Here is a 15,023-nt window from a genome sequence, read left to right on the forward strand (position 1 = left end):
TTACCATGCATTAAGTTTCTGTAAGTGCTTGTTGAAATTTAGATTTTTAATTCTTGTTAAGGATTTGTCTGTTTCTGTAATGAAGCAGTGTTTACTGATAACAATTATAACTATTTTCTGATGCCCCCCAGAATATGTATGTAGGCATTACTTCTATTAGTTGGCTTGAAATAAAGAATTTTAGCTGACAGAAAAATGGTTGGCAACTTTTAGTACATATCGTCTCTCATACTGCACAACATTTTTACACAGAGAGCATGTGTAAAAACACAGTGTGTTTTTTCTTACCACTGTAACTTTTGCTGCTTTGCGAAAGTGCTCATGATGGATAGGCCGGGTCTTTCTAATATAGCAATAAGTAAGGTCTTTTACCTGCTTTTTGTAACATAACAATGAGTATGGTGTTTTTACCTGCTCTTTTGTAATGTTAAAAGACAAAGAGTAAGGTCTTTTACCTGCTTTTTGTAAAGTGTCTCGAGATAACACTTATGTTACACGTTATGAGTTGCTATGAATGCTTGACCCGCTCGGGCTCATGATGGTAGAAAAAGCAGAGGCAGATTGCAGTAAAGGGAAAATCCTTCCTCAGGATGCAAACAGTGTGTACTGCAACATGTTGGTTTGGTTTGTTATTGTAACACTATACACTGTACAATGGAAGCTCTGTACGTTATCCATATGTGTTTATTCACTCAGGCAAGTCCTTGCTCACTCATTCACTCTCTTATCATTACATCCTTATGCATTCATTCAATCACTCTCTCACTCCCTCTCTTTTTTCCCAATAGATCTTTTTTTGCCTGGCTGACCTGCTGTTCCATCAGCTACAGAATAAATGTCAAATTCTTCAACATCAGCCTTGATGACCTGCTGCATGATACTCTCTCTCTCTCTCTCGCTCTCTCTCTCTCTCTCTCTCTCTCTCCCCTCCCTTGGTGTGATGATCAAAGTGGCTGGCATGTCTCTCTGCAGCACTGCTGTGATCACTGAAGAGAGGCGAGCAAGCGAGGGAGGGAAAGAGAAAGGAGGGAGGGAAGAAGGAAGGAGAGAGAAAGGAGAGTGGATGAGTGGGACTGCCTGACCACACTGCCCCCCTCTGGTGTGGAGGTACACTATGATTTTTACAAAGCAGTCTTTGCACTCATTGACCTTGGCAAAGTACACATATCATAAAATTTCCACAATCAACACGAGTAAACCGGTGAATAAAGTTGGCTTTCCCATTAACTGAAGATGGTTAACGTGGTCTATAGGATTAACATCAGTATGACAGCATTTTATACATTATTGATCTGGTGTTTGCTGTCATAATTATAATGGATTTTATGGGTAATCAATTATATTTTTCATGTAGTGATACATTTTATTACATTTAAATACTGTTATTACCAATAACGAACATTTGCTGCAGTTGACAAAAATGAATTGACAATAATTGTATGGCTGTGAGAAGTTGCTGTACATTCAAGTTATACTTCCCATAGTTTCTGCTCCCATCCAACAAGTGGTTCAACATCTATTCAGCAGAAATCACAATTTTTTTTATTTCTTTGAGGGAGAGATAAAACAAATTAGACATGGCATTGATTTCAGTCATGTTTCCATCCAAAGTATTCAGAACCTTTAGCTCTAGCAAATACACTACAAGAAATGAAAAGATAACTTAGTCCTCTCATGAGAAAGCAACAGTTTTCTAACCCTTCATGTTTATGCACAGCTAAATAACAGCAGCAGTGATGATGTCATGTGATTTTCTTTTCCCTTTGCAGGTACCTGTTTTGGGTCCTGACTGCATTTCGCCTCTACATATTGCCTGACAGGGACCAGGCTTCATTTTTCGTTCATCTGTCATTTGCAATTTTCTGAAGGTCGTTCATGTGTTGAGCTCAATGGACAACGTGTATTGTACAAGCCTGCAGATTTTTCCCTGTGGTGAGTTCCTGCAGTGGAACCCTAGCTGGACTGAGCTTTACCGGTAGTAGCTATCGTATGCTGCGGATTTGATCATGTAGTCATGAAGTGGTTTCATCCTTTTGCCCTACCTCTAGGCTAGAGAGCGAGTATATACTTAATGCCCTAAAATGTTACTCCTTTTATGACGACTATTTCACATTTCAGGATGAACCATCAAGGACGTCAGCCTTTGATTGTGTTTACCGTCCTTTTTACAATGTGTGTCATGAGGTTAGGTCTGAAGAATGTATGTTTTATTTTACAAACCATTTAAAAAAAAGAGTGTACCTGAAAGAGTATTTAAGAAATGGCAGAGAGGTTTGTAAAGAAACAGAACATATTTGTTGTTGTGCTGTCAGCTTTGAGACTTTATGGCGGATTTTTTTGTCACTCTGCAGTTCAGACGGGACTGTAGCAGATTCAGGGGAACAGCTGCTGTTTCCTCACCTGTAATTAGCAAGCTTTTTAGGTCACAGACAGTTAGGGGCTACAAAACTATTTTTTCAACACGCACACGCGCGCACACACACACACACACACACACACACACACACACACACACACACACACACACACACACACATACAATCACACAGAGAGTAAGAGAGACCGAGGTTGAGGTCAATTCCATCATTAAATCATTCAATCAAAAATCTGCATTAATATGGATTAGAATCATTTACAATTACGGTATGATGGTATTATTTGGTGGGCTTGCTTTGGGGCACGACTTCCATAATTTAAATGGTGAATGGGAATTAACCTGCAGAAATGAATTACTTATTAATTTTTGGTGTTAAGGTTTGGAAACAGACTCAATGAAATTGAAAAGTCACCAGGCAGACAAAGAGCTGATCTGAAGGAAAATTGCATGAGAAAGAGAAACAGGGCCAGTTTAGGTGTAAGATAAAATATGAGCTGGAACTCTTTGCCCTCTGCTCAGGCTGTGACATGAATACAAAACTGTGTGTTTGTTTGGGTGAGAAGCACTGCAGTGGAAAAATAGCTACAAACCCCCTCCCTCATGTCCCAGAGTAGACCTTGCACAGACAGGACATTTATGCACAGATTGATTTGCGAAGGCTAATTGCGGCTGCCAATGCAGTGTAATTGGCTAATTACCAGACATGCTTTTGCTTTTACATGATTTGAAAGATCGCAGTAAACATCATTTGTAAAGTTTGAACATATGGCCACATGACATTTTGAGGTAATCCATGTATAAACAAAATTACCCAACATAGCAATTAGTGCTTGAGGTGTTGACTCAAGGTTTGGCAATTAAAGCACGTGGGAAGATTTCAACTGTCATTTTAAAGGCCCTTTAGTTTTAATTTATGATAATTACCAGTGAATTTCTACTATCATGAGAACCCACCAGTCAATGTCACATGATGATTTATGTTTTAAATACATTCTAGTATGTCTGAATGTTAGACCAGCTTACATGTTTAGCTTGGGTGAACAATTTACCGGTCAAATACGTTTCTATGATCAAGCAAATTCAACTTTGATTCAACAGTTTTTTTACAAACCATGAAAACTTTGATTGGTTTGATAATCCACAACTCTTTATAATTAGTCTAAAATTATAATAATTATAATATATTCCTACACATTAAGTCTTCTTATTGCAGATCATCTGGGAAGCAGAAAATCCTCATATTTTCTGTGGAACACAGTCGAGTTGGTGGTAGTTATACGATTTTCTTGACAGTGCTCTGCTCTTTTGTAAGTATTTTTAGATATCTAAATCAATTTTAGAGCTCACAGATAAGAGCGGTAGACTAAAAGCAAAAGCATCCACATAATGGCACATGTAAGCATGAATATGTTAGGCATGAACAGTTTTAAAACATTTATAAGAGGTCTGCTGAGTGCTGCAAAAAGTCACTGAGTACATTACAGGATTTCATTAAATGATCTTCAGCCATTCAAGCTCAAAATCAGAGGTGAACTAACTTTACATCCAAATAGTGGAGCAATATTAATGCTCTGCAGCAGGGATCTAGTGTGAGTATATGTCAGTTTTCTTTTTAGTCTGATCTTCATTCTAGGTGCGAGATGACCTCGATGACTTCAATGGGAGTTCTGCTATCAACATTTTTATCTCCCCTGTGCCTGAAAATGTGAACAGCAGATATTCCTGCTGGTCAATAGGTCTGAGACATGGGAGAAAACCGGTTTTGAATACTAATGATTGAGAGTGAAAAACTGCTCCGAGTACAGACAGGCAACTGAGCACACTGGAAGAGTAAAGAAATATCAAAACAGGCTTATCTCGACGCTTCTATTATTGCTGACCAACCGTTTCAATATCAGTGGAAATGAGAAGTCTGTCCCAAAGCAATAACCCAACAACCCACGCTACATCCGGAGATGTTATTGAGTGTTGCTCCCAAGACATAATACTCCATTTAAAATGAAAAGAAGACATACTGAAGGATACTGCTCAAGTGCTTCAGGTTATTATCCCGGATGATCAAGTGCTTGTGTTAAACCTTTACGTGTGAAGCACGTCGAAGCAAAAGGAAACTATTACAGCTGACAATGTAGCGCATGTCACCGACCTGTATGCTCATGGACAGGCATAAATGGAGGACAACCTGCAAAATCTATGTACTGATTCATTAAAAAAATGAACACGCAATAAGGGGTGTAAATAAAGAGAAGGAGAAAAATCCTAATTGCTATAATTATGACCACCCACTCAGAAAGTACGAAAAGACGAGGAGGAACCATTTTTGTTACAAATTCCTAACACACAAGGACTGAATTTCAAAAATAGGACAGGAGTACTGTGTTGTGATTATTGCATGCTGCAGTCACCTTTAATGTTGAGCGTAATCAGATAAAAACCATTGTGTCTGGCTTGAGCCTACTGAATGGCGGCAGCTGGCCTGAGAAACAGGGAGAGAACAAGGATGTGGCTTTGACCTGGTTTGAATGGGAGACAGTTAATTGGAACGGTGATTACTGGTTGTTAGCGCCACAGTTGGGACATGCCTGAAATAATGTGAGAGGGCTGCAGCTGGGGAGTTAACACAATAAGCGAGAGAGAGAGAGAGAGAGAGAGCTAGATGAAAAAGAAAAAAAGAGATAAAGAAAAAGATCAGAGAAAGCAAGAATAAAGGACCAGTATTTTTTTAAAGCAACAGATAAAACCTGATATAGAGAGAAAGAGAAAGTGAAGCAGCAGAAAAGAGCAGAGGAAGAGATGGGGAGAGAATAGAAAAGGATGTAGGCAAGAGAAAGTGATATTGTGATTACAAGAATACATTTGAGGCAATAATAAGGGTGAGTTTCAACCTTTTGTCCTGCTCAAAATCAGGAGCAGACATCTTTGCAGAGGAGAGAAAATAAGAGCAGTGAGGAACAGACTCTGCTCTTTCCTCCAACAAGTAGATAAGACGACACATTTTATCATAAAATAACAACAACTTTATTCATTGTCATATCAAGACATTTTTCAGAGTTGACATTAACTTGTATGTTTAATAAATAAATGATCTGAATGGAAACCCATGTGTCTCTTATCCTGTGACTTTGGAAGGCTTTAGCCTGGACTAAGGTTCTGGATGGTCTCGAGACGTTCTCTGTAGAGAGAGTGGAAGGCCCGGGCTAAACTGAGGAGCGGGGCATCACAGTTCTCCTTCTCCTTCTGCAACAGACAACACACAGTCTCAGGGTTGGGATGATTAATGGTGTTTGGTACTCATAAAGTCACACAACACAACCAATTTGATAAAATATAATGTCCGTCTTTAGATATACTTACAGCCGATGTCTCATGGTACTCAAGCCCCTGGCTTTGGGCCCATTCCTGGGCGACAGATGCCTGGACCTCCCTTCTAGCAGACAGGTCTGACTTGTTGCCAACAAGTACACCTGAGACACGAACATTCAAAAACACACACACATACAAAGAAAAGCAAAATGGAAACAATGACATTTAAAAAAACACCAGGGCTTACATTTCAGGATTTTTTAAACTCGGGCTGTCAGTGTTAATTGAAATGTGGTTGAGGTCAGAAATGAATGCATTTTTTTTCATTGCATGTTATTTATAATTCACATTTTATTGATTTAGTCTGCGACTGATGCACAGATACTTTGACCTAAAGAGATATTTACCGGAAACTTGGCGACTCTGGCAGTGGGAACGTACTCTCTCCATCCAGTGGCTGCAGTTGGCAAAAGACTGCTCACTGGTCAGGTCAAAGACCAGACACAGCAACGACAGCTCGCCCCACTGAGGAGAGTTAGGTGATGGATGGTCAAAAAAGAAGGAAGACAAAGTAATCATCATAAGGGCTGAGTGAAAGAATTGATTCATCTATGCCTTTTGATATGTTTTTCCTCAAAATTCAATATCGATTCACAACATCCTGATATTGATTATTTCCGCTGTAATGACACCACACTCCAGTGAGGGCACTGTGGGTGATTACCATCTCAACTTACTTCTTTTAACTTCTATTTAAACTAAATAACAGTTCAACATCCACCTTAGGTGTCAGTGTTTGAGGATGAGGACGCCTGGATGGTAAATTTCACTTGTTTCATGTAAATGGAACAAGTCTCACCATTTTCTCACAGGTTTCCACTAATGTCTCCTTCCCTGCAGAGTCTATGATGTAGAGCTCCTGGAGGGCGGAGGCGAGGAGAAAGGAAGGGAAGAGGTAAAGTACATGCAGATTAAATCAAATAACATGGTTTTTAAACTTCCTATTCCTTTAGCTTTCGCATTACTTTTCTTTCTACAATGCAGCCCTATTGCTTACTGAATACAGATGAAGAAAGAAATTATATTTTAAGTCCAGGAAAACTTTATTCACACACACACCAGATGAAGACAGCACAGTGGACATTTTTGTTGTTTTTGTCAACAACAAGAATGTCCACTGATGACACTGTTTAAACTTCCCACCCTAAAGGTGCAAATACAGAAGGAACATATTCCCGTGTTTGGACTCACCACACTGTCGTTGGTCTCTGGGATGCTGACACATTTCATCAGCAGCTCCACTCCAGTTGTCTGCAAAACAAACAAAATAATAAGCACTATGCAATGCAAAGCTATGAGACCTGACTACAGCCTGCACCTGATCTCTCAACGGCCAATGTGATCGTGCAAACATCTTGCCGTCTGTGTTTTCTTCATACAAGCTGTAGGGTGTGTTTTTGAAGTAGACAGTTTCTTTAATTTTTCTCCCAAAAGTTGAATTAGTCAAATCAGATCGTGGCTGAGCTTGTTGTTACACGTTGTCTTTACCTTTTATACTGAAAGAAAAAAAGAGAAGACAAAAAGAAGAGGAGAAAAGAGATGTTTGGCTGGCACAGAGTTGACACTTTGCACAGTAGCAAAACAAACTGTCTGGTATGATTTATTGTTAATGTCTAAACATAAGCATGACTAATTAGCAGCTTGGCTTGGCATAAAAGCAGCTTCACTGTCCTGAAAGCTTCTCTCATGTGTCTCCATTACTCTGAATCGTATTATTCTCAACATCTCAATAAAGAAAAAAGAAAAAAGCCTTTAGGGAGACACACAGCAGCTCTGTTGAAGCCTCAAAGAGATACAGGCCCAACATTTGGGCCCAACTGTGGCAACAAGACAGAGTGAGAGTCTTAAAGGTTAATCGAAAATCTAAGGGCAGAGGTTTTCATTTATACTGAGGTTGACATTTACTGGTAGCTAGTAGTTTGGCTTTTGTTGTAGTTAAGTTTCTAGGCTCTTTTGGCAGACCACTGTTATTGCCTCAAAGTTCTTTTTCCCTTTTTGAATTTTGACGGTGAAACAGTGCAGGCAAGACGAGACAGAGTGATGGTTCTTCTTTGGCGAGACTGTTTGATTGTACAAAACACCACGCAAAGATTTGGCCCATAAGTGGCTGACAATGTTCTAGATATAAAAAGAAGGGGAACATAGAAGTTAATGAAACGAAGGCAGCAGAGGTTAAATGACCGATTAGATTGTGGGGCAGAAATGTTGAATCAAGAATGATTAGTATCACGTGTGTGCAGCTGTACTTTTAACAGGCATGGCACCATCTTCGGGTCTGTTTTAAAGTCTTAATCACACATGCCAAGTCACACACAGCAAAAACAATCAGTCACCTATTTGTGTCATCTCGTTTATATTCTTTTTTTTTAACAGCTATTTCAGCTCCTTTGCATTCCAACAACCCTTGAGGAATTTTATTTCGACTTCAACCCTTAAATGCTGAACTATATTGATTAGCTAGTTGCCATCTACAGAGCTACATTTCTTCAAACACCACGTGTGAACCATAACTGTAAAGTTAAAAACTAGATATTTGAAAGATGGTGTAAAGCTTGATAGAACTGAGAAGATCTGCAGCGTTGGTTATTACTCTCTGTTGACTTGTGACGTTAGGCCAACCCTTTCACATACGAGGTAGTATGTGAATCATTGTGTACTCAATAACACTGATTACAGCGGCTTAGCTAATGAAGTCATGGTTTTCAAATGGGGAATGTTGTCCAAACAAAATCAATTTAAAGTAAATAAAACAAAGATGGCAAAATATGAATTTGCATTAATAACAAATGTAATCAGAGACTTATTTATAAGTTTAGATATGCTGTTTCCTCGGGCATTTCAAGAAAGAGTATCGCTTTTAAGTTTTGGGGTGAAGGTTGTGGACATTAAAACTCATACAGGGTGGATCTCAGAGGTGAAGGAGGATGATATAAAAAGATATTAGAGAGCAGGCAGCACAGGGTAAGCAGCAGGATATGATAAATATGGTCTTGTGACAGATGCACGTTCTTCACAGGCTTGGAGATCTAATGAAGTCCTAAGTGGACTGGATGGTAGCAGGCTGCATTTGGCCACTAAGTAACCGCTGGTGTGAGCAGTAGTGACCTTGAAGAAGCAAGGGGAGGTTTGTTCACATCAGCACCAAACTCTAAATTGATCTGATCTCCAGAGCTCACACTTAACTGAGCGTGTCAAATGCCAGGGACTGAAAGACTGCACACACACACACACACACACACACACACACACACACACACACACACACACACACACACACACACACACACACACACACACACACACACACACACACACACACGCGCACACGCGCACACACATATCATTTCATAGTCGCTGCCTCTGTGAAACACAAACAGACCCACACACAAGACCAACATTTACCTGATTCATACACAGAAACAGTTCATAACAGGATCTAACAGTACACACCCACAAACACACACACGCACACACACCACACACACACACACACACACACACGCACACGCACACACACACACATGCGCGCGCATGGCGATCCCACAGCGGTCTAATGAGCTGGTGTGATGCAGAGGAAGCCTCTCACTGGAATTTCAATGAGGGCCTATTAGTAACAAATAAGCTTGGAATATTGCTAACGGGCCGTCTGACATTTTCAAAGAAGGACGTGAGCAGAATGGCTGACAGCTTCTGTTACCCTTCAAGATGAAAAGTTGAAGAACATGAGGGATGACTTCGACGTCTACAAAAAGAGGAGTAACTCTTCAGAGTGCTGCATTCTTTGTCTTTACTTTGGATGGAAAGGACACACTGTTCCTCGTTTCCATCAGCAGTGAAATCATACAGAGAAAACCTGACGTGTCACATTCAATAATGATTCAACTGCTAATGCTCCTCTGATGGATGATTATACACTAATCTCAAGAATTACCGGAAGTTTACAAGCCGCCATTACTGTGGTGGCGTCCGCCTACAACGTCTGTCCTAAAATGTGAACAATTTTCTATTTTTAACATCACTTTTAATGTCACTTTATTTTGACAACAATTTAAAGGACATAAGGGAGAACCTGTGGAGATCTCAGCTGCTCTAACAGCCATGACAAACTTTAACTTTGAAAATAACACAAAGCACAATACACAAGCCTTTACTAGACCTGAAGAGTTCTTCAAAGTCCAATTTCATTATCATACTTGATTTATTATCTTATATACTGTATATATAATTATCTTTTCTTCAGATGTCGTTTTGTGTTTATCAATAACTCGCATATTTCTTTTGATTAAAAATACATTAATCCACCCCAAAAGACTTTGTGTGACGAAGACTTTATTCCTTGTTTTTATTTATTATTATAATTTACACTTAATTTGTTTTAAAACCATTTCAAAAGTTTTCAGAACACCTGAGGCAGAGTGATACAAATGTTTCAAAGTCACGTTGATGTTGAAAAATGAACAAGGTTTATCCTCAGGACAATGTCAAACTCAGCAAAACTTAACAGAAAACAGCACTGACTAAAGATATCTTTGCAGTTTTGCGAGTCAGAAACGTGCCAAAAAAATAATAATACATTTCCCTATGAATCAGACCAGTGGCTGCCAAGATGTTTCTACAGTTATTTACAAGAAAACTGAAGTTAATAATATTAAAAGTTCTATCAAACAAGCGGTTGGCTTCAAGTAGGTGTTTTAGTTGCATAGCAACAGCAGATAGTGTGACCAGCACATTCCCAAGGGTGCCTGTTGCATTGCATCCAGCTACAAAAAAGTGTTGGACTCGGGGGCTTGATCTACAGTTATACATGTGTGTGCTGTGTGCTTTCCCTCTACCTTTTGATACACCATCCGTCATCTGTCTACTCTGAATGAAATGTGCAGTTTTTACACAACTTTAGCTGTGTGTTCTGGATTATTGCAGTGATTTTTGATATTCACATATTGCAGCAGTGTTAATGCAATGTGTTAAGGCTTTCATAGAGCTCAGCAAGCATATCAGTGTAAATGAAATATGCAGCACTATGTCTGCGCCTTTCTACTTTGTTAGTACTCTACTCTAGTGGTTCAACATGAACAGACACGACCAGCATCACAAACTCGAGGGTACATTTGCCTATTCGGTATGAAGAAACTCTGTACACTTCTGTAGTACAGTGTTTGTGGGGTTGTGCTTGTTAAGTACCTGTTCTGGTGGCTTTCCAGAATCCTGCTGTATTAATTATCGACATTCCTGTCACCTCAGAGCCCCGATACAGCTGATGCAGCAGGAGTTGAACAAACACACACACAAACGCACGCTCTTGTATCGTATTTTACCGACCAACCCGTTCTGTACCATAACCAGGTACAAGGATTTAAAGTAAATTAAGAATGAATTATGTGTTATTCCCTGCACTGTTTGTCCCTGCAGCAGCTATAGCATGAGTGTATAGTGCTTTTAGTGAGCAGCCCCTGAAACACTGACAGAGGGAATCAGTGAGCAGCTATGACCCCATATATCACAGTCAGGTTAATGACACAGTTCCCTCCCTCGTGCAGATTAGCATAAATAATGCAGATTAGCCTTCTCTGAATCAGCGTTAATGGGTACATAATGCTGTTTTGCACTTCGCTGATTCCTGTAGTACATTTAGTAGATCTCTGCAGGACCTTGAAAAGCTTGGAAAGAGTTGCACTATGGGAAGTACTGGCATGTGATGTAATCCTGACTATCACTGATCACAGATGTTTTGAAACTGTTACCAACATAAGGGGCAAAGAAAAAAAAATGCTTTTACTGATATTAATCTGGACATTTCAATGGTTTCTTATTCTGGAATTACTGATCCATTGATTGATTGATGCTTGATATGTATATATGACTTATGTGATTCATTATGTAACTTTGCTCAACAACCATATTCATGTTCAACTATTGTAAACCGTAAATATACAGATATACAGAATATGTCAATGTCAATACTGTTCATTTACAACTCCAGCAAAAGTATGTTGTATTTATTTTTTCATATTTAAGACTATCCAATCCAATCCAACTTTATTCGTTAAGCACTTTAAAACAACCACAGTTGACCAAAGTGCTGTCCAGAAGAATAAATAAAATATGTAACAGCTCACATGAGATAAAAGAAAACTACATGTGAAATACAGAATCAAGTTAAGTAAAAATGAATAGGCACGCAAAAAAGAAAGAAAGAAATAAGTCGACGTCTTAGTGTGTGTCAAAGGCCAGGGAAAAGAGATGGGTCTTAAGACGAGATTTAAAAACAGGCAGAGAAGAGGCCTGCTTGATGTGCTGAGGTATATCGTTCCATAATTTTGGAGCCGCAACAGCAAAAGACGAGAAGTAGAAGACTAGAAGTAATTCTAAGTTAAATCCCGGATGTATATATTCTCATTCTTAGTTATTATATTTTTAGTGCTTATTTACTTTGTATTTAATATTATATAATTTTTATTTGCTAATATTGTGTGTTTGATAACCTGCTGCTGTAACGCCACAATTTCCCAGTTTGGAATCAATAAAGTAATTCTATTCTAATACAGAACTGAGTAGATCTTCACAGTAGGAGTACTATCTCAAGTATCAAACTTCCCAAAGACTATAAGATATGTAAACCCTTTTTATGAAACATTAAAAAAAAGTTTCATTTTAATAATAATAATAATAATAATAATAATAATAATAATAATGGATTTTAATCGTAAAACACTATGAATTAAAATAAATATTGACATTGTGTTAAAATTACTCTGCCATTGTTTTATTCCTATATTACATTTTAATTTACTTTTTTCCATGTTACTTCTTATGTCTTTTATAAATATATTTCCGTTTCTATACTCGGTTCTTGGTGCCAGTTTTATTAGCTATTTATTTGACTGCATGGTTTTGCTTGCATTAAATATTACTTTTGTTATAGATTGGTCTGGTTATATTCTCCTTATTCTCTATATTATAAAACACATTATAAACGTGGTGATCTAACCTTTCTGTATAAAAAAAGTGCTAACAATTAAGTTGCTTATCATTACTTTGAACAGAGACGATGAACATTGTGGCGGCATCTTCAGAATGAAATCCAGCTGATTAACTCACCAAACACCAGCTGGACCATCAGGCTGAATACTGGATAAATGATGTATCACTTTAAAGCACCTGGGTCAGAGTATTCCCAAAATACTGCTATCTATTTCGGGCTGGCAGCGAGCCAGGATCAAACCTCATGAGCTGATCCTTAAAAAAAAAAAAAAAAAAATCAAAAGTCTGAGTTATCTTAACTGAATGTAAAAATATAAGCCTGTGGCAAGCCCCTGACTCAGAGCACAGCACAATCCCTTAATCCCTCAACCAGATGTTTTACAACCCGATTCCTCTGCTATGATGGTGTGATGTGAATCTAATGCAGTGTTAACTTAAAAATGAGTCTTAAAAGTGATTGCTTCACATACAATGCAGTATACTTTGAACTATAGACTGTCAGACACGTAACAGGATAACTCCAGGTGATCAAACCAACAACCTTTCATACATTTCCATACATGTATTACAGTTCTCACCATGCTGTAGTTCTTCTGGAAAAGAGTACCGTCACTGTGAAACATGTGGGACAGGGCACTTTTTCCCACCGCAGCATCTCCTATACACAAACACACACAGACACACATGCACGCAAACACACAGTGATAGAAACACAGACAGCATTTTATACATTGTTTGAGAGTGTTTTTTTTTGTGCTTTCTCATTTTTCAGCGTGAAAAAAAGGGTGTGCACTGTACTAGATCTTTTGTCAATTGATTTCCCCAATGACTCTCCTACTTTCTCAAGAAAACGAAGAAAGTTGTTACTGGCACGTTTTTAAAACAGCGTATGAAGAGAGAAAGTGTAAGGGCCTTTTTTTATTTCAGGACAATAATGATGTAGGACATTTGTTTGGACTGCAGATAACTGAGAGCCATTACGTTGTTGTGCCGACCCACTAAGTCTGACTGAGGAACCCTCACAAGACGTAGGCTATTATTTTAGTTCTATTGTTTATCTATCTAGTCTCCCAGCGCGTTAATTTAAACTGACTAGGGAGCAACAATGTATTAGCATTAGCCCTCGAAGCATTAACATTGAGACAGAAGCACGGAATGTACAAAACCTTACCGATGAGGAGACACTTCGCCCTCAACTTCACCATTACAGTGGATACGTTTCACACACTGCAGGTAAACTCTCTCTAAAAAAAAAAAGGGAGCTCAACAAGTAAAACTTTCTGTTTTAGCTGTCCATGCTTCGAGATTTCTTCTTCTACTTACCTCGGCAACATGGACACAACGCGTCTCTTAGCAACCACCCACAGAGGGCGTTCATTGGTCCAGCCAGCGAGTACGTACTGTGTGCGACTTTGTGTGTGTGTGTGTAGTTGTACTGTCATTGGCTTCTTAATATGACGTAAAACAGTGACGTTTATGTGATATGTTTTCAGGTAGATCTGTGATGACAAAGTGGCCCATCTTTAATGTTTCGTGAAAGAGGGGCAGATATTATAAGATTAGTCTTCTTTCTGCTCCTTTTCATTCAAAATTTGAGATTTTATGTTTGTTTTGTTTTTCTTAACTTTATTGTTTCTTTGAATGAAATAAAATTGACAAATAAAAAAATAAAATAATAATAAGTGTATACAAGTTTATACAAACGTTAAGCGTCCTTTATTCTGTAGACTCAGTAGTAGTCGCATTTTCATTAGCCGGCATTAATATGAGAAACAATGTTTTACTCTGAACTGTAGAGGAAATCTAAAGGTGGATGCCAAATTTGGCAGTGTAGAAATTGTGTCTGCCATATTTTTAATTTCCCTGGGAAATTAGTGAGTAGTAGGGCTACGTAGGCTAAAAGAAAAAAGGTGATGTTCTGCTGGAAAGCAAAGCCATTTAAAACCACCAGAGGGCGGGCTTTCTTGACCCCTTCTGCACCACTAATCAACTATTTCAATAGAGAGACTTGTAGTTTTGCAATGTTTGGCCATTATTGTAGGCCTATCGATTTCACAATATTTAAATCAAATTCTTACAGCGTTTTTTTTTTTTTTTTTTAACAAGAGTCAAAGTTTTGAGCCCTTATAAGGTCACAATATCAGATCACAATTTGCCTTAGTACACTGAGCTATCTGAGTTATGTAACTTAGTTTTAACGAATATCACGTTCTGCTTTTATCAGCTTTTTTTCCCTCGCCTTCTTCTCCAGTAGGCCTTTTTTATTATTATTATTAGTTGAGGAAAAAATCCCTCTCAAGAC

General features: G+C 38.5%; 1 protein-coding gene across 2 annotated transcripts; it reads right to left on the reverse strand.

Moving 5' to 3' along the window:
* Positions 1 to 5,371: 5,371 nt before the first annotated feature.
* Positions 5,372 to 14,080, reverse strand: ift27 (intraflagellar transport 27 homolog (Chlamydomonas)). 2 transcript variants are annotated; one of them, XM_065955497.1, is made up of 7 exons: positions 13,893 to 14,080; positions 13,300 to 13,379; positions 6,932 to 6,991; positions 6,540 to 6,599; positions 6,088 to 6,205; positions 5,732 to 5,841; positions 5,372 to 5,614 (listed from the first exon to the last, which is right to left on the reverse strand). In XM_065955497.1, exons 1-7 carry the CDS (start codon positions 13,924 to 13,926, stop codon positions 5,510 to 5,512), a joined length of 567 nt encoding a protein of 188 aa, XP_065811569.1. In that variant the 5' UTR covers positions 13,927 to 14,080; the 3' UTR covers positions 5,372 to 5,509. The 2 variants fall into 2 exon arrangements, with proteins under 2 accessions (XP_065811569.1, XP_065811577.1); XM_065955505.1 differs by lacking the exons at positions 13,300 to 13,379; positions 13,893 to 14,080 and adding an exon at positions 7,100 to 8,938.
* Positions 14,081 to 15,023: the final 943 nt, after the last annotated feature.

This window comes from Labrus bergylta, chromosome 1 (genome assembly GCF_963930695.1).
Source record: "Labrus bergylta chromosome 1, fLabBer1.1, whole genome shotgun sequence".
NCBI lineage: Eukaryota > Metazoa > Chordata > Actinopteri > Labriformes > Labridae > Labrus > Labrus bergylta.